Below are 24,359 nucleotides of genomic sequence, written 5' to 3' on the forward strand. Positions count from 1 at the left end.
ATTTATTGCAAATTATACATATAAACAATTATACCAATACACCCAGAAAGTAAAACATTACTTGAATAAATTAAGAAGATCTTCCAGCATCTTAAATTCGTACGCAACAGCAATATTGTTAAATATAGCGAAAAGATCTTGATAATAATCAATTGTAGAAACCCAATTGCCTGAACATGTGCAATATTCTTGTAAATTACTCTCTTTTATTTTTTTGCATTTTTCACAACGAAAATCTTGTATTTGATAAATCATCATCATATGTTGAACTTTCCCAATTAACATTTCTTCAATAGCGAGTTTATTATATTCTGAAAAACACTGAGTACATTTTAAAACAAACATTCTTTTCCCAAATTGGTCAAATGAAAAAAGATCGTTGTCTCTACAAAGATCAATGTCACGTAAAAAACCACAGCTTTGACAAATAACAGAAAGCACATATGATCGACTTGGATTTTGAAAAATAGATTCAGGACTAAATTCACTAATATCCAGCGTTCTTAATAAATCTCTTCGCAACATTCTTACATCCAAAGAAAACTCTTTCACCAATTCAAAAATAGCACATATACATTTTACGAATAACAATACAGGATTACTAATTTCCAAATAAGAACCCGGTAGATTAGGAACCTCAAAATCTACAGCTAATTCTGAATCCCTAAAAGAATTATTCTGTTGATGAACTAGCAGAGAAGTACGTTTAATCAAAGGTTTAGCTATTTCATTCAAAATAGCATTTTGGCCCAACTCTTCAAAAACTTGAGACTTATTTACATGATCTTGATATTGATATTGAGTAGAGTATTCATCCAATGCAGACATTTTCGATTTATACATAAGTGATATAAACTCTGCTATCCAGGCTTTAAACTCATCTTGAAGGATCTTAGGAAGAAAATTAGCAATATGCCAATGCAATATTGTATCCAAGTTTTGCCCTTCCTTTACTTCTAAACATGCTTTTCCACCATAGTTAACATCATCCATCCAAAGAAGATAATCCCAATATTCCTTAATATTAATATCTAAAAAGTTAAAAAGAGGTTTATTTCTAATTGTTTTTATAATATATGATCCATATGTATAAGCATTATCGAGATTTTTTTTACTGGTTTGTATAAGAACACGAAATGTATTAGCAAACACAATTTTTGAGCCTGATCTTTTTAAATCAGAAAGTAAATTTACAAACGCCTTCTTTAATATTCGTTGAACATAAATATTAAGAGAATTATCATATAAAAAAGAATCTGAACTAGAAACCCATCGCAAAAAATGTTGTACCATCAAATCAGCATTCCTGTTACCTGTACTAGCCTCAAACAACCAATGCTTAAGCAACAATTTTAAAACAAGAATCACAGAACTAGAAATATTAACATCAATAAAGTTTTCAGAACCATTATATATATCATTATCTAAAAAAGAAAATTCATCAGGTATTTGATCAGAAGCAGAATCAAATGCATTAACCAAAGCCGAATTTAAAATAGCAGAAACAGCCAAACTCCTAACATCAAGTTCAATACATACATTTTCATAAGACCCTGGATTATTAACCAGTGGTATATCTAATCCTTCTTGTGTATATAACGTCCAATCTTTTTCATGCCCCCCATAATCTGGAACAGAAGACCTTGACCACCATAACAAATAATTATGCTCCATGAGACACCTTGCAAACGTAACATCAATGACAAATTTTGAATCGTCTTCCAGAATATCACAAAAAGGTATATTACTATATCTAGAAAGCTTAATCCTATACGAAACAAAAGCAGATAAATGCAAAAACGACGTTATTGCTTTTTTTCCAACATAAGTTTGCCATCCTAATGATGGTATATTATTATCATCTTGAGGAAATTTCATAAGAGGAAAATCAAACAAAATAGGAGAAAAATGATTTAATTGGTCATATTTTAAAGTATGAATCAGAATAGTAGGTCCATGCCTTTCTGTCTGATACTCTCTTATACAATTCGATAAAGACTTATATAGTTTTTTCTCATTTTTTAAAACAAGAACTTTGAACGCAATAGAATCATCATACTGAAAAGCTAAATCATCAAAAAGACCTTGAGATTTTAAACTAGAAAACAAATCTTTATAAAGTTTTTCAAAATTCGGAAATACTGGTGTTTCACGAGAATTATCCAAAACAAACAAATTAGCTATAGGTTTACTTGAAAAAAATATTGAAATAATTTGCGTATTTCCGGAAGAAAAGTGAGTTAAAAATATAAAACTCAAATTAAATTTCTCTAAATATAAGACATTTTTGTCAGACTTTCTCAACATTGTTAAATCAAATCCTTTTTCCAATGCTTTTCGTAAACTACCTTGTTCTGTATCTTTAAATTCACAGATTGCACCCAACAACAAAACCGCACGTTCCTTTGTAGATATCTGGCTTTCAAATATACCATCAATACTTGGATGATTTAAAAAGTTTAATAATGATTTCTGTTTATTATTATAAACTTGTTCTGGAATTTTAAGTTCAAAAAGATAATCAGAATATTTTCCAGTTGGTAAAATTTTTGAAACCTTTTCAATTTCACAATCTTCTATGTTAAATTCCGGAACATCACTAGATTTAAAATTAATATATATAATTCGAGGAATAACCAATTTAATACTATGCAATACATTATCAATTAATACCCAAGCTCGAAGTTCGCCTGCTATATCTGTTTGATGAAATTCTAAAACTTCCCATGTTTTTGTATAAGTAAAAATAGCTTTATCTCGAAAAAACCCCAAAAGATTATTATTAGCATCAATATTCGGACCAAATAAATGACGACGCCTATCTCTGTTTTGTTTCTGTATCCTCCATTTATATTTTTGATGTTGAAGCCATGACTTATAATCATAATCAATATCAGCAGCTGGAAGATCTAATATAGCAAAAAAATCATCTTTGTCAACTTCCTTAGTAATTTCTTTAGGTTCATTAGTTGCTTTAAAAGAAATTTGACTAGTTTCTTGAAAAGGAAACTCTTCAATATCAATAAAAGAAGATTTTTTATCAGTATTAGTAATATCTTCCATAACTTTAGGCAACACTTTAAAACTCTTCATTATAGAATGTTGCTTAAATTTATCAAGTTTAGCAGCATGTCTTCTTTGAAGCCATTCTGGCTGAGCAACACGAGGAACAGGATTCGATACCATTTGCATCGCAGCAGGAATTGTTATAAGTTTCTGTATAACAGAACTTAAACGCTTTACATAATAATCCCAATCAATAATCGTCCGAATATCATAGTCCGAAAGACTATTATCATGAAGCCACTTTCTTAAAAAATGCTTTTTTATACTTTCATCAGCAGAAAATATTGCAACTGGAATGGCTCTTTCTACAATAGAAGCATCTTTAGGTTTAGAAGATATAATAAATCTACATAACAAACCACGATCTTTGGTCACTTGATCACCCAAAAATTCAGCCAAGCGTCTTGCAGTTGATATAGAAGTTGATTTTTGCACACCATACTCTTCTAAAGTTTTTGACATACTTCTATTCTCAGATATCAAATCAATTAATTCTTCGTCAGCCAATGTTGAACCTTTACTATATAAAATATCAAGCCATTTGTTTGCAACAGTTGCAACAGCACCATAACATTCCTCTAGAGTAGTACCCTCTAAAAATAATTTAAAAGTTTGAGACTGAAAAATCTTAATCAATTTTAGTTCCCCTCGACGCTTAACTTCAAAACCTTTAAGTTCTGCAAATGTATTGTCATCATTAAATACTGCATACTTCTTTTTAATAGTTTTGTCCTCTTCTACTGACGTAGGTAATATCATAGCTTTATAAGGACCATCTATTTCAAAAAAAATACTGTTTTCACTACGAACTTCATATTTATATCGAACATGATCAACAAGATCATGATATTGATGATTAGTAAATTGTGAATGAATTAAATAGTTTAACATAACGCATGGATATGATATAAAAAAAGTCTTCCCATTTGAAAAATTAAATAAATAGTTCTGAGGAAACGTTGATGGCAAAATACACCAAATACCATCAGTATCAAGTTCAAGAGGCCTACCAACTTTCTCAATTAACTGACGAGCTGTTTGAATAATTCTGGCACCAGTTAAACAAGTAACACCTGCCATTTCCATAGAATACCAACGTGAACCTTTACGCATAACATACCCATAAAATGAATTTAAAATTACTTTATGAGCAAGCTGTAATGAATCATATAGTACAATCATTTTTCGAGCTTCATCAATTTGTGAAAGATCTGAGGGAGATGCACTGTCAAGTTTTTGTTTCCATTGTTTCAACAAATCTTTGAGTTCATAACGTCTATCACGAAAACTTTTAACTGTATCGACGTAAAAAGGATTTTCTCTTTGACATACTATAGTTTCCCGTTCTACTACACTGGAATCACGAATTCTACCATATATTTTTTTACAGTATTCTGTCAACCGTTTTTGAATAATAGAAGATTGTTCCAAAACAGGTAATTCATCAAAACTCTTTGAAGTACCTGAAACTTTCCCAGGAAAAGATTCATTCCTTAGAGCATGTTTAATCATATTATATTCATCACGTTTAGCTGGAAAAAAATCACCATGCCAAGACCATGTCATTTTCTTATCACACAATTTCCCAGGTTTATTGAAATCACAAGAGGCACATCTAAACTCATCAATCATAGAATCTGGCTGAAGCCTATTTGTAATCATAATATTAGGATACATAGATGCAACATCCAAATGATAGATTTTAGGATATTCCGTCCTAATAGGATTTTTCTTAAATTCCTCAAGTTGTAAAATAATTTGTTGTTTTATCTATAAATAATTTAGTTTAAAATAATTTTTATATATTTTCTCCAAGAATTACTTCATCATAATTAATAATATCTGAAACTTTCTTTTTAGCTTCCACTTCAATGCTAAATTTAAGAGCAGGATCAAGTTCACTTATAAGCTGTAATCTAATTAGAAATTCTATATAAACAAATAAAAAAACCTTTTCAACAATATTTGGATCAATACTAAATTTTTCTAATATATCGCTTCGAAAAACACCTGCCTCAAGACTTTCAACATGACCACCAACATATGTTTCACTTTCTAAAAGATGTCCTTCATAATGCTTATCATAACGATCAATATGCTTATTAGGTAGGATAATTCCTTTTTTAAATGCTTGAACCTATTAAAACAATAAGAAACTAGATATATATATATATATTTCTACCATTAAAAGCATTTCACATAACGTTCCAGTACCTTTAGATAAAACATCACCAGGATTTAAAGGAATAATATTACACAACGAAAATATAAAAGGATGTACATATTTCATATATAAATAATAAGTTGAAACAGCATCTGAAACTGAATATTGAGCAAGAACCTGAGGCTTCTCGCTAGCATATCTAACTCTGGTAAATAATGCACAATAAATACAACTCAAACGTACCTTGTCATTAATTCAGGGTCCAACTCAATTGGATTATATCCTAATTTTGCTTTTGTCACAGCTTTCAATCCTTGACTACCCTGAGGCAAATAACTATCTCTTTTAACCCAGCGATAACAATCCATATGAACACAATATGAACTTTGATATTCATCGCTCTTATTTTTCATAAATCCTATTTCTTCATACATATTTAAGCTATACATAGAGGCCCTAGCATCAATAAATGGCCAATCAAAAACATCTCCATTATATGTAGCAATAATCGTAGGTTTTACATCTTTGATGTGATTAAAAAATCGTTGAATCAAACTTTTCTATTAACAATTAATATACATATTAAATCACCACTAATTTATCATACCTCGTCAGATTCATTAAATATCCAAAAAGAACCTTCATATTCAGGTTTAGGTGTATATTCAAAGTTATCTATATCAGAGGACACAACATCTCTATTTGTGATCAAAAATCCCTAAAAACATTAAAGATATCTCATAAACAGGTTTATCGTACTTGACCATCAATCATATAAGAAATCATTATAATCTGATCAATTGTTGAATCGGGAAATTTTAAAGGCAATTTTGTTGTTTCAATATCAAATACAAGAACTACAGGTTCCGCACGAGTAATACGATCTTCAATTGTGTTCATGTTTACGACACCTGCCTGAACCTTCACATGATACCATTTTCCAACACGAATGTCATTATCCATTGCAACACGAACACTATACGGCACATCATATTCCCTCGCATCAATAATATAATCCTCTGATAAAATCAAACGAGAGGACTGAGACGTTTCTTGATGAAGAATCACATCAGATGTTGCTCTAAAAACAAATCACTTTCTTCGATATTATCTTTATTATCAGTCTACGTTACAACTTCATTTAAAACATCCAATGCATCCATTTTTCTTTTGTTTGCTTCTGCCATAGGTACAAGAACCTTTTGAACACTTAAAAGGTCAGATGTATTCTTGAAAAATAGCTGTAAAAATAAACGACGATATCCTGTTAAATGATTCGGCTAGTGATGTTAAATAATTCCGTAATCAATACTTCCATACCATTTGAAGATCTTCTTTAACACAACGAGATATACGAATAATTGTTTGAAATGTTTTACGTAAATATGCTTCCACTTCAACATCACAACCTGTCTACACAAATTAATTCATTCAATTCCATTGTCAGCACTCATTTACTTTACAAGCAACAAAAAAATATGGCTCGAATGACATAACTGTTTTAAATGTATTACCATCTTCTTGAATAAAATAAAACGCCATAGCAGATTTTCCTCCTTGACTATCATCTGGCAATGAAGTCTTTATATCAACAGTTAGACACAAAACATAATTAATAATCTTCACCTCATGCATATTAATAAGCCATCCCTCTAAAGGCGGTCCTGTCTCCAATCTATCAAACCCCATTCGTTCATCAATAACATTAATCAATTGAAGACGTTCCCAACGATCATAAGCATTTGATGGTGTTTTTTCATCATTTAAAGACCTTTTCTTCCGAGTGTAGGCTCTTCGTATTGCTGGACGTTTCATTGGTATAAACACATCATAAACATTATCTCCAATAACTCGGATCCATTTCAAGACGTACTTTACATAACCCTAAATCTCAAGATAGGGCTATACCATATTCAATCTGAACGTATTTTAAAAATTATAAAAAAAATATTTTTAAACATATGTTTCTCAATATATCAGATATACTTAATGTTCATCGTATACCGTGTTTTCAGAATGCCATTTTATATGGAATAGCAAGTGGAGTAGCAATGAGCACCATCCGTATCATTTTTCAGGGTAAACAAGTCTAATTTAACCCTACTTATCTACCAATTATAACCAAACGATGTAGCACCTATCATAAAAGCATGCCATTCAGGTGTTGCTACATTCTGTGGCATCAGTATTGTATCTTGGGAAGGATGCCGATACCAACGTTATATGAAAAAAAAAAATATGAGAGTAATTGTTGATAAAGATTCAAAAGAAAATCCTGAACCATCACCCTAAACAGTGTTCTAACAGATGCATTGAATAATAATTCATAATATACATTTCTTTTAGCCATTATCAATCACAATAATATTATAATTTTATTTGTACAAATATCCGGATCCTTAGTTTTGAACATTATTTAATAAAAACAAAGATAATCATAATTAGCCTTTTACCGCTTACCACTATAAGAATTACAATAATTAGTGATAAATGATTGCTAACTATATTATATATAAATATATAGCCGTTATATAAATATAATAATTATATTTTATTTTTCAGTCATGTATTTTTCAATTATATAGACTGTTTATTACTAGGAGAGTTATTATATGTAGTATCATTCTTAAAAAGTCGTTCATTTCTTAGTGTTAGTGCTCGAGACAAACATTCTAGATACGTCTTATATTTTACGATTTCACGAAGAAGATACTGAGACTTTCTTTCCCAATTCAATAATGCTTTTGCTAAGTTTGGGTGTCGAGGGGAAAACTTCGAATGTTAAGAAAATTAATTTTAAAAGGTAATATACCGCTTGAAGAATTTGCGGCCTGTATGCATTATGTTTTTGGACATCTTTCTCCAAAATAGATATATAATTTCTAAGATTCTACAAAAAGATTAAATTATAATTACAGTGACTTTGTAAGGAACATTACTTTTATTTGTTCTTCTTCTTTTGCAGTATTAGTTAAAAGATATAACTGAGGAGTATTCCATGTTTTAATAATAGCCTTATCTCCTGGCAATTTTGACTATGAACAGTTAGTCTTAGCGAAATTTCCAGATGCTATTACAACATGTTTGTCTTTTACTTTTTTTTTGTAATCTTCCATTTCTTCTAAACATTGTCCCCATCCATATTCAACGTTACTAATTCCACCTAACAAAGGCTCCTTAGAAAATCTAGCAGCCCAATAATTAGCCGTATAGACCCATTCATTTAACAATTCGCTAGTTCCAGCCTGAAAAAAATGCACACTACCATTTGGCAAAGTTAAAACCCAAACATAAGGTCTAGTAGGAGAATATCCTGGAGGAGGTAATGCTGAAGCAAGAGATTGCAACAATGTAAATGACCCAATGATATCAGCATTTTCCTATAAATAATTAATAATCTTTATATATATAGTATATATACAATCCAATTTCCACTGCCAATAACTCCTCTCCTTTCTGAAAACTTACTATTATTAAACCGAAACAATTTTAATTTCCCTTTTTCCAATACAGCAAAACATTCGACCCATGTTCTGTTTTTTGCCTTTTTAAAGTTTTCAAGATAATGCTTATGCTTTAAGATACCTTCCTTTGTCCATGGTGGTCCAGACAATGCTAATTCATTTTCTTCAACAATATCATAATTACAACTAAGACTAGTTGATGAAAGCATAGATGCTTTTTTCATAACATTATTTAAAGTACCAGCAAAACCTATTGTAGCAAACTGATAATCACATGTATTAGTTGAATAACAAGAAGAATTAAAAGAACAAACGGATCTATTTTCAGGCAAAAACTAAAGAATTAAAATATATAACAAACTATGAAAACCTTACATTATTAGATTTATTTCCAAAACTAGGACTCCAGTCATTTATATTACAAGAAATAGAATCACTATAACTATCATGACACCCTTGAGATATATTTTTTTTTTTGCTTCCCCAATTTTTAATTCTAAATTTTCCTGTTCTATACTTTCGTGTACTTATTTCAGAAAAAGACCCACATGAAAAACTAAGTGTTCGATCCAATGGCATAGAATAAAAGTCTGAATTTGTCATTTTATATATAGAATTTGTATCCTGAATGTCATTAAGTTGATTATCATTAATCACAGGCTGTAATATATGAGAATTTTTAACCGATATATACATTTCCTTTTAAAATTAGTTATCCTTTTTACAAAAAAAAATAAGTGTACTTTTAATAACGTTTCCAATTGAAAATAAATAGAATTATTCAATTCATCGTCTAACATAACACTAGACGCTTTATTTACTGAAAAGTTTGATGCTTTTCTTGAAATATCCAAGCTGAGTCTTAAGTCAGTAGATAATCGATTATATGAAAGAAAGTTTTGAGATAAAGCATGTCCAGCAGGAACTAAAGATACAGAATTATCCATTAAAGATAATCCGCTAAATTGTGAAATATTTAATTTAGATTTAGGGTAGGAAGAGAATATAGTTGATAATGTATTCTGAACAAATTGGTTTTTGGTCATTTTTTGTCCCTGAGTTAAATCAGCAACATGCAAATCAGTATTTAATAAAAGTAATGAGTATGCAATAGGATGAACAATATCTAATAATTAGACAAATAATTAAAATTTATTAAAACAAACCAGGTGTCAATTTAGAAGAAGAGTTACATTCATACCATCTTTTTGAAAATGATTCTAATATTCTATCCATTTGTTGAGTTTCTGCTTTCATTATAAGTTTAGAACATAAATTTCTAATAAATAAGCCTAAAACCTAAATTATTATTATTACTTACCTAAGAGCAGTCAGTATATCTACACCGCTCCAGTCAAATTGACTCATATATACGGTTCTCGCATTAGAATTTAGTTCGGGACTAATAAATATCAAAAGATATAACCAATCAAAATAAATATTTTCATACCAATCACCCAACCATGTAGCTGCTTTAATTCTACTAATATATGTTTCTTCTCCACGAAAAATACTCTTCCCTATATCAGAAGCACTATATTTCAATGTTTGACTTTTAATTAATCCATCAATGCTTCTGCAATCTTTACTATCTAGTTCTATAGGATCTTTCATATCTTTATTAGAAACATCTGTAAGAGAATTTTTATTGTCAAATATTTCATGAGCAGAAACAAATGAAAGTTCAGAGTACTCTGTAACACTTCGATTTAATTGAGAACCAGATTTTTCAAAATCTTTAGAATGGTCTAATATCGTGTTATTTTCTTTATTTTCAGTATTGAAAAACACATCGTTTGCTTTATTCACTATGATAGAAGATGAAAGATGATCATTAATATGTTTCAATCCTGAACTAGTATTTAAACGATTCCCATAAGATTCAAAACTAGTTCTTCGAGCTTCGAGGCTCTTTACTGAATCCAAACTATCTGATACTGTTTGAGATAACATGCTATTACCCAAAAAGGATAAAGACCGTTTACATAATGATATAGGATTTTTATTTCTAGAAGTGCTAACGCTTCTTGTTAATTCATATGAAGAAATTGATTCAGGAATTGGCGATGAACAGGATTTTAAGGATTCTTTATAAGAATTATAATCCTAATAAATTATTATAAAGCATTTGGAAAATAGTAAACTACCTTTAAATTTTTACCTGTAAGACTTGGTGTTTTTTTGGAACACAGTGGTTTTTCATTTTTCTGTGTAACATTTAATAAACTAAAAAATATTTTTTCAAACATACATAATTAGTGTTGGGTTTTTCTACCATTTATAAGTACAAATATAAAAAAAATTAATCATCTAGAGATACGTGGAGCATTCTTACTGCTTTTTTTCCTCATTAGACGCTCAAAAAGTCCTTTTTTGGGAGATTCCTCCATTAATTGAACCAAAGACACAGATCGGAAACCAGTCGGCACATATCTAGATGCCAATGACTCTGTTACAGATTGAGAATGAGTCAATCCTGTCTTACAGGATTTATCTAGGTGTTCATGCTGTTTTTTCCCTAAAGCATCTTTAATTTTATGTGATTCGTGTGCAAAATTATCCAAATTAGAATGCAGAAAAAACGAAGAACCTATTTTCAAAGAATTCTCACCAGATGTCATTTGAGAACTCCTAAAACATTAAAAATTCCGGTAAAATACTTATTTTTATATATACGTAAATAATCCGTCAAATAATTCAAAAACAAAAGACTAATTCTTAAAAACCATTAAAAATAACACAACAACATGCTGTTTATATATACGTTAAATATCATTCCTCCTAAAAACAAAACCAAGTCTTAAATAATTTAGGCAAATTAATATCTGTCTCAAAAAAACCTATTTAAATACTCAGATCATACTCATTTTTGAAGAAAAAAGAAAAATATACATCCAACGAGTAAGAAAATACAAAGTATACTCTGTATGTGTGTTCCTATACGTTTTTTATCTGCTTTATAGGCTTTTTATATGCGATATAACTTTTGACAGCGATAAACGTTTGCCGACGATGATTACACACTGACCTCTACTTTTGAAACTAAAAAAAGCATTATTTTTTAACGCATCCAGAACATTCTTTAGCTTTTCCTTCAAAGAAAACAAAATATTTTTTGCTTTATTTTCTACAAAAAACACACTTTTTTAATTATAAAATTTGAACATATTTTTAATAATCTAAACAAATCACTTTTCTTAAAAATACTTTTATTCAAAAAAAAAAGCATATTTTTATATTTCTTATCATCTGTATGCACATTTATGATATATTTTTTCTGAACTTTAGCACTCACTAATGACAACAGAAGATGACAATCTATTACTTTATATTTAACATATCAAAGCATTCTATAGCTATAAATACAATTGTAATTGTCAGAAAGAAGACATACTTTTATTAAATATTCTCTCAAATCAGGATATACTAAAATCAGAGAATAGTTTTTGGTTTTATTTAAAATATACTGATCATAACCTATCATTAATCTGTTACATTACTTGTCAAAAAGATACATCTTTTTTTACACTTGAAAGTATTGTAATATTTAATCTTCAACTTTAAACAATATTATTGGATCCTATCTTTTTAATTTTTGCAAAACAAAAATAAAACAGTATTTTGTAATATCTTTTTAGATTATTACTATATATTATTTTTAAGAGGAGTTTTAGGAAAGTCATCTATTTTTATTACTTATATTTAAGATACAGCAAAAGGACAAAAAATTAACAGAAAATGTTATCTAGACGTATATTATTAGGATTACCTACTAATCATCCAAAAACTAAAGATAGATTGACTGATCCTTTTGCCATACGTCTTGGAGGACTGCCAGTTAGTTGGGTTAAACTTTATTTTACAATTAATATATATTCTAGATTGGCCTTGATCCATTTACGAAACCACCAATAAAATTTTCAAAATGTAAAAACTGCGACCAAATTATGCCTCTTATTTTACAAACACGTGCTTGTATTGATCATGTAAATTATGATCGAGTTATATACGTATGGGCATGCTGCAATAAGTATTGTCAGTATAAAGAGGGCTCGGTTCGAGCCATTAGAGGCGTTTTATATGAAAAAACAAAGGTTTATATTAAAAATTTTTAAAATATAATATTCTTATAATCTAATTATTAGAATTTTAAAATAAAACATTCTCAAAACAATAATCTGCATATTGATTGTTTTTCAAATCTTGGTGATTCTTTATTTAAAACCTCAAATCTTCCGCTTTCTCACGCATCTAATTCGTTTCAAATAAATTCACCTACAAGAATTGAGGAACATTTTTCTGTATCATTAAATTTAACAAATCAGTCAAATACAAAAAGTTCTCAAACAAATTTCCTTTTAACTCAAAATCCCTCCCAATTTGAAGTTGAAATAGGAGAAAATGAGGAAGATAAATGGCCAAATGATAGTAAAATACTACAGTATCCCGTAAAATTTCTTTATATTGCAGAAGAAAATGAGCCAAATCATAAAGAATTTACTAAAAAGCTAGATATGAAAGATATAGAAGAAAAGTTTGTAAAAGAAGGTGAAAATGAATGGTCCGAAGAAACATATGAAAAATCAACATTAGAAAAAGGATTTAATATATTTACAAAAAAAGTTATTTCTAATCCTCAACAATGTGTTAGGTATCAGTGTATAATACTTTTAATTGTATTATAATAATAAATAAAAACTAGATATAATAGAAAAGGAGAACCTTTATATTATTCTTTTACTGACTCTCTTGTTAAGAAAATTAAATCGTCTAAATCTACAAATCCACTAGGAAAATGCCAATTATGTGATTCTCAAAATGTTTTTGAGCTTCAAATTATGCCAAACACTATTAATATTTTAGAAGAAGATTCATCTTTAGGAGATATGCTTTGGGGAACAATTTTAATAGGAACATGTGGTAACGATTGTATTCCTAATTTGAATAATAAAGGTATTGGATATGCCGAAGAATGGGCTGGTGTTCAGTGGGAAAATATGAGAAAATAACATAAGTTTAATAGTAATAAGAAATTCATTATACTTTTTATATTATATTTTTTAAATCATCATAAACTATTTACAATTTCTGTTTTATATATTCCTCTCTATATGCTTCAACTAAATCTCCTTCTAAGAATTTATCCCATTTTCCAAAATTCATACCGCATTCTTCACCTTCTTTTATTTCAATTATTTCTTTTTTAATATGCCGTAATGATTCTAATTTTCCTATATTGCACATCATTAAACTATAAAAAATAACAAAAACAAAACATACCATCCCAAATTATTTTTTGATTACGTAATACACGTATTCTTTCATTTTTATTTATAACACCACTAATAACACTACAACCTGCTATTGATATCTTAGATGCTTTTTTACCCATAATGAAAATTTTAATAATTTTAGCTTCACCTAGAACATTATATTTTACTTTCAAAGGCAAAAGTTCCGATAATTCTTCCTTAATATAATCCAAAAGTTTATAAATTATAGAATGAGAAATAATTTTAACTTTTTCTCTATGTGCAAATTGAGCAATCTTCTTATTTAATTTTAAATTAAAAGATACAATATAACCTGTTAATTATAAGTCTAAGCAAAATACATTTTTTTAAAAAAATACCTTGCACAGCAGCCGCTCGGGTAATATCAGATTCAACAACAGTTCCAACATCTTCATAAATAACTTTAGTCTTTATTTCGTCATTTCTAATTAATAGTAAAGCATCTTTTATAGCTTCCGCAGAGCCATTTACATCAGCCTTAATAATGAATGGGATTTCTTTTAGTTTTTTTTCAATCAAAACATTTTCAGTCATTTTTAATTCTTTTTGATGATTTTCCATACGTTTTTTATTAATCACCTCAATATCATTAATCTGCTTTTCTTCATTTAGACGAATTAAACGATTTTTAACAACTTTTTTAGCATGTTCCTAATAATAATAAACAAAACGTCCTATTTCTAAATATTTTTACTTCATTTTTTGCTTCCAAAACATCATCTCCAACAAAAGGAGTACTTTTCCAACCAGTAACTTCCACTATAGTTCCTGGTATGGCAAAATTGACCTGCTGATTTGAAGTATCTGTCATAGACCTAACACGACACCATGTTGTTCCTGAAACTATATAAGAACCTAACTTTAAAGTTCCCTCTTTTATAAGAATAATAGCAAAATGCCTAAATTAAATTACGAATTCATATAAATAAGGAATATAGCAACTAATTATACCCTTTTGTTTTTTTAACAGAAGATTCTATTATCCAACCTTCAACACTTCCTTTTACTTCAGATCTAATATCAGAAATTTCAGCTAATGTAACAATAGCATGCTCTAAATCCTTAATCCCTTGTCCCTAAAAGCGTTAATTATTATCAAAAATTAAACAAAACCTTAACTGTTATTGCAGATATTAATACTACTTGTGTATCACCCCCAAACTCTTCAAGCTCAACACCATTCTTTAATAAATCTAATTTTACATTTTGAATATTAACACCTTCTTTATCTATTTTATTTATTGCCACAATAATTGGTACACATGCTTTTTTTGCATGCTCTATAGCTTCAATAGTTTGTGGCATAACACCATCATCAGCAGCTACAACTAACACAACAATATCAGTAATTAAAGCACCTCTTTTTCGCATTGACTCAAATGCAGAATGTCCTGGTGTATCTAAAAAACATATTTTTTCTCCATTAGATAGAGTTACTACACTATCATTTAAAATATATTAATATCAAATACATTTAATACCAGAAAAGGCACGAATATGTTGAGTAATCCCACCCGCTTCGTGTAAAGCTATTGATGATTTTTGTAGAAAATCCAATAAAGTTGTTTTTCCATGATCTACATGTCCCATAATAGTAACTACAGGTACACGAAGAGATGGACTTATTCTTTCTTTATTTTCTTGCCTGATTTTATTTAGAAAAATCAACAATTAAAAACCAGTCCAACCGATGTAAATCAAATGAATCTTTATTAGTTACAATAGGATCATAATTATATTCCATAGCAATTAAAGAGGCCTCTTCATATGTTAAAACTAGATTAAATAAATCATTTATCTAATAAATTTTGAAAATATTACGAAAGTTATAACTTAAATTTTTGAATCCTAAATCTTTCATTTTTCCTAATAATTTTGCTAAAGAGTATTTTTATAAAATTTTTTAAAGAACAACAACTTACTAAGTTTTAATCCCAATAATTGTGACAAATTAGATACTGTTATAGCTTGAGGAAGATGAATAATTTTTTTTTTAGAAAAAATACGGATATTTAGTTTTGGCTTAGTTATATTTGATTTTTTAAGATTAAAATTTTTTTTTATAGATATGTTCTTATCATTAGACTTTGATACTTTCTGTTTAAAAAAATGTTTTGAAAAATCGTTGGCAATCCTAGAACTTTTGCTATATCTAACTTTTTGTATGTAATCAAACCTTTTTGATATATTATGTCTAGGTTTAAAAATATAATTTAACTTTTTTCAAAATACCTAAAATTAAGAAAATTTGAAACATAAATAATATCATCCTTAAATCTAAGAAATATTTTAGGAGCTTCTTGAACTCTTTTTAAAAGATTTTCCTCGAATACTTGTTTTTTTTTGGTATTTTTATTTTCATTACTTAAGTTTACAAATCTTGAAAAAGATTTATAAGATAAAGTCTTTTTTTTTAAAGAATTATGACTATCAGCGTATTCCTTATATTTATTAATAATTATCAAAATTACATAATTTAATTTTACTTCATTTAAACAAATTTTTAAATTTTGTGTTGAATAAAATCTCTGATACGAAATTCTTAAATAATTAAATTGACAAGCAGCATTTGGGCTAATACTATATTTCGACATTAAAAAACACCTTACTGACAGTGTTCAATGATCATTTTTTTAGAATAAATATTAATTTAATTTTTATCGCTAAATAATTAAAATTCTTACAATTTACTGTTAAAATTATATTATAATCATATAGAAACAAATTATTATTTATAAGTATGAAACAAAATAAAATAAACAAGATACGTTTTTTTAAATAGAAGGTATATAATCAATATTACCTGATCTTTCCATTGGATTATCTCCGAGATAATATGAAACTTTCCATTTTAATTTCAAATCATTGGACATATTTTTGACACCAAATACTATTGCATGTTGTACGATTCCATTTCTTTGGCTTGGATTTATGACTAATCCACTTTGCGGCTCCATTTTAAGCAATATTGTCTAAATAAAATAAATTATTATCTATGAAAAAAAAATAATTTACCTTCGGAACAGCCATTTTAAAATTTAAAGAACTTATTGTATCAGTGAAAGATTTATTAGAAAATTCAATCTTAATCAATATAGGTGAATCCAACATGTTATTTTTGCGTGTTATAAAGAAGTGAATAACAAGATCCGGACTATCCAAAGCCGAAATACTCAGATTCTTTTGTTCATCTGTTTTAAGTGTATGGTTAACCACAGGATTTGATAATAAATTAGTATAATAAATATCATTTTGTGCATTAAAAAAATTATTAGAGGGTCGATCTGTTTGTAATTTTAAAACATCAACTTTATCATTTTCAAAACTAGACAAATTTTTATCCGTTAATGGTATAGCTTTACACTTATTAGCTATTTATAATCATTTATAAATGAATTTACGTTTTGCATCTGATTGTGTTCCTTCATTTGCTTTATGAATAGCATCAGTAGAACCTTTGTAAAAAGAGAGTCCAAGAAGATCATTTAAATCAGATTTTTCATCTTCTGCATCACATGAATAATCCTCAAAGTTTGGTTTATCTTCCAGGTCAATCAATGAAATATCATTTTTTATAATTGATTCTTTAGAACTATTATTTTGGTTATTTAATATGTTAAAATATATTCTAAAAATTACGTTGTTATTGAATCTTTTGTATCATCCAGTTCTTTTTTCACAAATTTTTTTTCATATTGCAAAATTGTAGTATTGATTATATCATTTAACTCCAAAAGTTTGGATATCGCAGTTGTATCGTCTTTCTCTTGGTCTAATATCTTTTGAATTTTAGGTTGCGCATCTTTAATAGAAAGAATTAAATCCTAAAAAACTTAAAATATGAATTTCAAGTGCATATCAATAAATACATTACAAATATCGCTTTGATAAACTACATCTGCATTACTCGTTTTAATCATTTCTTGAAGTAAAAGGGTCTTCCTTCGTATTTTTTCAATATCTTCTGCCATTTTTGCCCTGTAATTATTTTTCATGCCTGTATCATATCCAGCTAATATTTTCATTAATTTATTGGCTTCCACTAAGTCAGCTGGAGTCCCTCTCCGAACAAGCTCCTGTAACTTTGCTGATTGTGTCTCTCTATCCTCTTTCTCTAATTCCTCAACTGATCTAAAATTCTACCACATATTAATAACATTACTTTTCCAATATCAAACCTAACATCAGGTGTATTCATAACGGATGTAGAATCATGCTGAATTTCTGGAAACATATAGCCTATTCAGCATAAGTCTTTTTCTTCAGCTAGAATTTCCACTTCTAACCCTTAAATAACAATAATCGATGCATATCACGAATATTCATCAAATCTTCCTTATACCGACTCGTCAAACACAATGTTTGGTTCCATTCTGCTATTATTTGAAGAATACGTGTTTGAATACGTGATAACCGATATGGAGGACGTTCAGGAAATCGCCGTACCAACTTATTTAAGAATTCTTTTGTTGATACTTGGAGATGAAATCGGTATCCACAATTTTTAACACATACATCCAATAGCTACAAAAATTCAATATACACCTTTAGCTAAATCAACACCATCTTACTGAAAGTGCTAGCATAGGAACCAAACTGCCTCGATCATTTACTTTATGTACAATCATCATTGCTGCTTCACGAGCTCTAAATCTCAAAATTTAGTGATTTTCACCGCTTAAAAAAAGCTAATCATTACGTATTGCCTTTTTTCTGATTAATCCAATCAACAACTTCTAAATTATACGCCAAATTAGGTTCCTCAAGTTCTGATGAGCATGACCGTTCTATTTTACTTTTTAAAATCATTCAAAAGATATTTTTGCACAAAAAACCAATATAAAATGGTAATGATGAAGATCTTACACGAAAATTCATTATTTTCTGTAAGATATACCCGTATTATAATGCAAAAAATAACAAATCGGCTAAAAATAAGTTATTGTCGTTAGATATATGACATAAAGATGGAAGAACGATCAAAACGTTGTACGAAGACAAATTTAAAACGTCAAGAAATAAGATAATGAAAAAAGATAGTACAAATAACAATTTTCAGAGAAAATCTAAAAAAAACAAAGTAAAAAGTTTAAGTATATGTCTATCAGTATTTCTGAAAATTAACAAATTTTTAGAAAAAACAAACCATACAGAAGATGAACAAATACCTATATTATTGGCGATGTGGGTAACAGCAAAAAGTTCTTTAAAATATGTTCTTATCTTAAAGAATGTAGGATTATGGACACTGTGATCCAAAGCGTTGTTCAGGCAAAAAAATGGAGCGATTAGGGCTGATTCGGACGCTGAAAATAGGACAGCATTGGTGTGGAGTTGTTCTTGCGTAAACACCAGATTTTTTGCTTTTTATACCTCTAAAAATAAGAGTCCTGGCCAGAAATTATTTTTGTCACCAGCAGATGCTCCAATATTAAAAAAAATGGGAGTAGCAGTGATAGAATGTTAATAAATAAAAAAAGTCAAGCTATGCTGATAGACAATTAGGCTCATGGGCAAAAATAGACGAAATTCAGTTAGAGTCTATCAAAGGAAGTTATTGGAGGACATGTGATTTGCTTCTAAAGACTCATTTACACTTTTAATAACAAATCATAGTACCGTATCTTGTAGCAGCTAATCCGGTTAATTATGGTCGACCATGGAATTTGAACTGTGCTGAAGCGCTTTCAGCATGTCTATATATTACAGGTTTTAGTTTTTTATGGTCAATAGTTATATTTTGACCAACATCAGGTAATCAAGAATTTGCATATAAACTTTTAGAGAATTTTTCGTGGGGAGAAGCATTCTTTCAGATAAATTCAGAGATATTGGACATCTATGCAGCATGCACAAACAGTTCTGATATAGAAACAGCACAAAATGCATGGTTATTATCGTTATCAAATGAATATATACAAAATAAACAGAGTACCATTGCTCTTCCATCCGATGAAGATTCATATGAGGAGTAAAAGCTTCTAGAAAAAGAAAATTTTGCAGATCTCAGAAAAGCATTTCCTTTAACTTATTGCTCCACTCTCAACTATACATGTTAGCACAGGTTCTTTATATCCAGATATAAGAGTATCCACATTTCTTTATCTCTTTGTTTTAATATCAGCTATTTATCTTTAAATCAACACCATATCCTACCTTATTCTTGGAATATATCTGATATTGGTTGTATTCAAAAAATTCAAAGTTCAACATAAAATCCATACAAGCATTCACAAAATATACTTTTCTACATTCTTGGACCATTATTTCATGTATTTTTTCCATTCTTTCTCTTAACTCTATTTTTACTCCAAATTTTTACTCCAAAAAACTTTTTCTTAAATTAACTTTAAAAAGCCTTTTCTTAATACCATTTCTAGTAAAATATCTCCATTTTTATCTATATTTATGTATAAAATTTCCACTTCTCTCTTTTTTTCTGTTACCCGGGTAACACTTGTTTACACTTAAATATCCCAATGCACCATTCGGCTTCGAAAAATCAAACGATAATAATTGTCAAAATTTAACTCTGCAAAAGCAGCGTCAGGCACGCATTTATTGCAAAGAGTTCAACTCAATCTACGCAAAGCTCCCCAACAAAGTGAATTCTCCATAGACCCAGCAAAAACAATCTCAAAAACGATCTTAAAAAGCATATTTGTTTTTTAATTTCATCAGTAGTTCAACTTTTCTAGATAATACAAAGGTCCGTTAAGGAAAAGCCAAAAAGAACAGTTTTTCAGGATATATGCAAAGAATGAGCACATATGCAATGCATCTATTGCTTATAGTACATATAAAGTGTCTATATAACACATATATAACGTATACATAATGCATAGATAATAAATACATAATATATACATAATACATACATTATAAATATATTGTATGTATATTAAGTATATATCCTTTTGATATATCAACAAAGATACATATATTCTTAAAAAGGATGTATCACACAATATATCTCGTAAAAAATACTTTATCAGTTTTATTACCAACATTACAGACATTTATATATTTCTATGAGCAAATTCTGATATTATTTTTAAATAGGTCGTTTTTTCTTGCAACGGTCTATGGGGGGCACAGAGGCATCTAATTCTGGTAAAATGGGGGTTTTGGGGGGGAAAAGTCCGTCTGTATATGATCCGGAGAATCCCATTACACTTTTTATTATACAGGTGAATAAGTTGGGTTCAAATACATAGATATAACTGTGGACCAGTGTGTGATTATTATCGGGTTTTGTCGGCTACTTCATCTTCCACTGTCGCGTCTAAAGCAGCCTCGAGTAATCGCTGAAATGTAATATCTATCTTTGAAGAATGTGCAGAAAAAAACTAATTGAGTAGTGTTGCTGGGATTCTTTTGGGGCCTTCTGCACTAGGAAAAATTCCGTATTTTAACAAGCATATTTTTCCCGAAGATTCACTAGTTATTCTTAACCTTGCTTCCAATATTGGGCTTGTTTTTTTCCTTTTTGTAGTCGGTATGGAAGTCGATGTACGAGTAATTCGCCGTCATTTCAAGGCTGCACTAAGTGTGGGGCTGGGAAGCTTGTTTTTACCTTTTGCAGGAGGGATGGCTGTTGCCTATGGATTAAACAAAGAATTTAATGACAATAAAGATACAAATCTTGTTGTATTTTTCATTTTCATTGGAACAGCCTTTTCAATTACGGTTTGTTTTTTTCTAATAATCAAACAAAAGTGTTTTGTGTTTATAATGTTTAGGCATTTCCTGTACTTGCTAGAATTCTTACTGAGTTGAAACTTCTTCAAGAAAATGTGGGCATTGTCGTGCTTTCAGCAGGTGTTGGCAACGACATGATAGGATGGGTTCTTCTTGCACTTACTATCGCTCTTGTTAACGCAGGAAGCGGAATTATTTCTTTATACGTTCTTCTTCTCGGAATTGCATGGACACTTATACTTATTTATATTATTCGTCCTGTTTTTATTTGGTTGGCAAAAAAAACCAAGAGTTTAGAAAATGGTCCAACCGAATTTATGATTACTATTACTTTTTTCCTAGTTTTAAGTTCGGCATTTATTACTGATATTATTGGTGTTCATCCTATTTTTGGAGGTCATTTTTCCCCAACTCGTTTTTCGTATTATAATCAATTTTAGGTTTTCTTGCTGGTCTTATTATACCTCATATTGGAGACTTTGCAGTAAAAGTTACTGAAAAAGTTGAAGACCTAATTACTATTCTTTTTCTTCCTTTGGTAAATTATACAACCGTTAAAATGTTTTATTTTACATATGATAGTATTTTGCATCATCTGGGCTTAAAACCGATATTAGTTTATTGAATGATCGGATTTCTTGGGCGTGGACAATTTGTATTATTTCTACGGTTATTGTAACCAAAATTGTAGGAAGCTCCTTATCAGCGCGTATAAATGGTTTATTATGGCGGGAGTCTCTTACAATCGGTGTTCTTATGAGCTGTAGAGGGTATACTTGTTCTTTAAAAATGAAATATTTCAACTAAATATTTAGTCTTATTGAGCTTATTGTTTTAAATGTTGGCCTTACAGCGCATATTTTAAATCCAAAAATTTTCACTATGTTTGTTGTTAATGCTGTAATCACAACAACATTAACAACGCCTTCTGTATTATTTCTTTATCCTGCATGGTATCGCGAAAAAGTAAAAAGATGGCGTGCTGGTGAAATAAATTGGGATAATACGCCAACTAGAATTGACCCTAAAAACGAATTTATTTCGGATAATTCCTTTGCTCCAGTAATAACTGATAGATTAATGGTCGTTCTCAATCGTGTAGAACATCTTCCTCCTCTTATGGCTTTCATTCGTCTTCTTGCACCAACATCATCAATAAAAATTGATTACATGATGGATGATTCTGATATTCAGTTTCCAGCTAAACCTATAGAAGAACCTCTTTTAGTTCACGGGTTTCGTCTTATTGAATTAACTCAACGCACATCGGCTATTATAAAAGCATCAGATAATGGAGAAGATAATAAACTTGATCCATTGATGAACGTTTTCCGAACTTTTGCTTGTTTAAATAGATTACGAGTATCTGGGTGCTTAAAATTTGCGTCAGAAGAAGAGTTTTCAAATAGTGTTATAGAACAAGCTAAAGATATCAAAGCAGAGCTTTTAATCATACCATGGAGTACAGATGGATCTATTTCCGATGAATCTGAAAAGAACCTTAAACTTATTTCAAGTTCCTTTGTACAAAAATACACAACACCAAGACATAATGAATATGTAGAAAATATTTTTAATAATGTACATTGTGGAATTGGTGTTCTTATAGATCGTGGACTTGCAGGAAATATAGTACAAGAAAATTTTGATTCTCAATCATATGGTTTAGATAGAAGATTATCTTTTGCAAGCTTGCGCTCTCATTTTAGTAGTATACGTCATCCAAGCACATTATTTGAAATTTCAAATCCAAGTAACGGCAAATATCATTTGTTTTTCCCATTTTTTGGAGGAGAGGATGACAGAACTGCTTTAAATATTGCTTTACAATTAATATCTAACCCAGCAATATCAGCAACTATAGTTCGAATAAACACTTCTGAAACATCTACACATAATCTTCAACCTGTTCATCTAAAAACAAATTCTAAAGATTTTTCTCCTTTACATGAAGGTAAAATAAGTCTAAAATAAATGTCACTTAACAACGGTACAGTACTTCAAAAAAGTGGTTCTGTTAGTTCAAATCATTTTACATTACAGTTTCGTAACGATCTTCCTCGACAAGTATCAATGTCACAAACACCATTGGAATATGATGATAAATTTAAATCTACCACAGTGCCAGATGAAAACGACACAGCTGAAAATACTCTTGATGATAGATTTATACAAACTTGTATGAATCCTATCCTTGAAAAATTTTCTTCTCGTGTTACATTTGAAACCATTAACAGTAATTTACCTTTACAATATGCATTGTCGTTGGCTAAAAAAGACATTTCTAAACACAAGTATTACGGAGGAGGTTCAATCATTATACTTGGGCGCTCCTGCAAAAACCCAAACCCTTTTATTCGAAAAGATTTAATTAATATATTAAAAGCATCCGGTTATCCTACAGGAGCAGGATCAGGATTACGAAGATGTCTTGGTGACTCTGCTGAAGCTTACTTAGTTGCTAGAATTAAAGCTAGGTGCATTTTAATCTGCCTTATTTTCAATAAGTGCTAATTTTAATATAGCATATTAGTTATTCAAGCGCCATCAAGGAAGTCTTAAAAGTCTCTAAATAACTATATACCCAGTTCTGAAGAATCGTACGTTTTTATGTTCTGTTTAGTATTATGATTACGTTTGACTTTTAACTATTAAAAACAAATAATTATA

At 29.3% G+C, this 24,359-nt stretch overlaps 9 protein-coding genes across 9 annotated transcripts; 4 read left to right on the plus strand and 5 right to left on the minus strand.

The window, feature by feature from the left end:
- Positions 1 to 57: 57 nt before the first annotated feature.
- T551_01314 (DNA polymerase epsilon catalytic subunit) lies at positions 58 to 7,045 on the minus strand (the record flags this gene model as incomplete). Its single annotated transcript, XM_018373577.1, has 11 exons — positions 58 to 4,836; positions 4,889 to 4,975; positions 5,018 to 5,203; positions 5,249 to 5,429; positions 5,474 to 5,790; positions 5,838 to 5,948; positions 5,990 to 6,311; positions 6,359 to 6,510; positions 6,551 to 6,643; positions 6,689 to 6,811; positions 6,857 to 7,045. The coding sequence occupies 11 exons, from the start codon at positions 7,043 to 7,045 to the stop codon at positions 58 to 60; spliced, it is 6,540 nt and encodes a 2,179-aa protein (XP_018230232.1).
- A 146-nt stretch (positions 7,046 to 7,191) lies between these two features.
- On the plus strand, positions 7,192 to 7,522 carry T551_01315 (uncharacterized protein; the record flags this gene model as incomplete). The annotated part of the gene is made up of 2 exons (XM_018373578.1): positions 7,192 to 7,309; positions 7,365 to 7,522. 2 exons carry the CDS (start codon positions 7,192 to 7,194, stop codon positions 7,520 to 7,522), a joined length of 276 nt encoding a protein of 91 aa, XP_018230233.1.
- A 285-nt stretch (positions 7,523 to 7,807) lies between these two features.
- Positions 7,808 to 11,315, minus strand: T551_01316 (uncharacterized protein; the record flags this gene model as incomplete). The annotated part of the gene is made up of 13 exons (XM_018373579.1): positions 7,808 to 8,002; positions 8,043 to 8,120; positions 8,170 to 8,265; positions 8,308 to 8,610; positions 8,652 to 9,029; positions 9,070 to 9,393; positions 9,438 to 9,820; positions 9,861 to 9,973; positions 10,016 to 10,096; positions 10,145 to 10,800; positions 10,842 to 10,901; positions 10,946 to 10,965; positions 11,015 to 11,315. The coding sequence occupies 13 exons, from the start codon at positions 11,313 to 11,315 to the stop codon at positions 7,808 to 7,810; spliced, it is 2,988 nt and encodes a 995-aa protein (XP_018230234.1).
- A 336-nt stretch (positions 11,316 to 11,651) lies between these two features.
- T551_01317 (uncharacterized protein) lies at positions 11,652 to 12,211 on the minus strand (the record flags this gene model as incomplete). Its single annotated transcript, XM_018373580.1, is given in 8 exon segments — positions 11,652 to 11,736; positions 11,761 to 11,835; positions 11,860 to 11,873; positions 11,887 to 11,900; positions 11,990 to 12,012; positions 12,020 to 12,050; positions 12,061 to 12,182; positions 12,195 to 12,211. Coding segments are annotated over 8 exon segments (381 nt in total).
- A 221-nt stretch (positions 12,212 to 12,432) lies between these two features.
- Positions 12,433 to 13,703, plus strand: T551_01318 (uncharacterized protein; the record flags this gene model as incomplete). Its single annotated transcript, XM_018373581.1, has 4 exons — positions 12,433 to 12,531; positions 12,576 to 12,788; positions 12,840 to 13,345; positions 13,397 to 13,703. The coding sequence occupies 4 exons, from the start codon at positions 12,433 to 12,435 to the stop codon at positions 13,701 to 13,703; spliced, it is 1,125 nt and encodes a 374-aa protein (XP_018230236.1).
- A 70-nt stretch (positions 13,704 to 13,773) lies between these two features.
- On the minus strand, positions 13,774 to 16,582 carry T551_01319 (translation initiation factor IF-2; the record flags this gene model as incomplete). Its single annotated transcript, XM_018373582.1, has 12 exons — positions 13,774 to 13,925; positions 13,975 to 14,280; positions 14,327 to 14,639; positions 14,683 to 14,887; positions 14,940 to 15,064; positions 15,102 to 15,424; positions 15,470 to 15,633; positions 15,677 to 15,764; positions 15,810 to 15,866; positions 15,911 to 16,182; positions 16,221 to 16,429; positions 16,475 to 16,582. The coding sequence occupies 12 exons, from the start codon at positions 16,580 to 16,582 to the stop codon at positions 13,774 to 13,776; spliced, it is 2,322 nt and encodes a 773-aa protein (XP_018230237.1).
- Positions 16,583 to 16,762: 180 nt separating this feature from the next.
- On the minus strand, positions 16,763 to 18,866 carry T551_01320 (uncharacterized protein; the record flags this gene model as incomplete). The annotated part of the gene is made up of 10 exons (XM_018373583.1): positions 16,763 to 16,960; positions 17,004 to 17,344; positions 17,390 to 17,580; positions 17,628 to 17,812; positions 17,858 to 18,127; positions 18,151 to 18,227; positions 18,275 to 18,512; positions 18,560 to 18,635; positions 18,688 to 18,775; positions 18,824 to 18,866. The coding sequence occupies 10 exons, from the start codon at positions 18,864 to 18,866 to the stop codon at positions 16,763 to 16,765; spliced, it is 1,707 nt and encodes a 568-aa protein (XP_018230238.1).
- Positions 18,867 to 19,014: 148 nt separating this feature from the next.
- On the plus strand, positions 19,015 to 20,752 carry T551_01321 (ribosome biogenesis protein TSR3; the record flags this gene model as incomplete). The annotated part of the gene is made up of 8 exons (XM_018373584.1): positions 19,015 to 19,081; positions 19,124 to 19,176; positions 19,226 to 19,332; positions 19,377 to 19,450; positions 19,494 to 19,556; positions 19,605 to 19,697; positions 19,743 to 19,959; positions 20,698 to 20,752. The coding sequence occupies 8 exons, from the start codon at positions 19,015 to 19,017 to the stop codon at positions 20,750 to 20,752; spliced, it is 729 nt and encodes a 242-aa protein (XP_018230239.1).
- A 321-nt stretch (positions 20,753 to 21,073) lies between these two features.
- T551_01322 (uncharacterized protein) lies at positions 21,074 to 24,251 on the plus strand (the record flags this gene model as incomplete). The annotated part of the gene is made up of 9 exons (XM_018373585.1): positions 21,074 to 21,178; positions 21,223 to 21,302; positions 21,350 to 21,677; positions 21,731 to 22,085; positions 22,130 to 22,227; positions 22,272 to 22,459; positions 22,505 to 23,643; positions 23,686 to 24,166; positions 24,215 to 24,251. 9 exons carry the CDS (start codon positions 21,074 to 21,076, stop codon positions 24,249 to 24,251), a joined length of 2,811 nt encoding a protein of 936 aa, XP_018230240.1.
- Between the last annotated feature and the right edge of the window lie 108 nt (positions 24,252 to 24,359).

Source organism: Pneumocystis jirovecii (assembly GCF_001477535.1).
Source record: "Pneumocystis jirovecii RU7 chromosome Unknown supercont1.5, whole genome shotgun sequence".
In the NCBI taxonomy this organism is placed as follows: Eukaryota; Fungi; Ascomycota; class Pneumocystomycetes; order Pneumocystales; family Pneumocystaceae; genus Pneumocystis; species Pneumocystis jirovecii.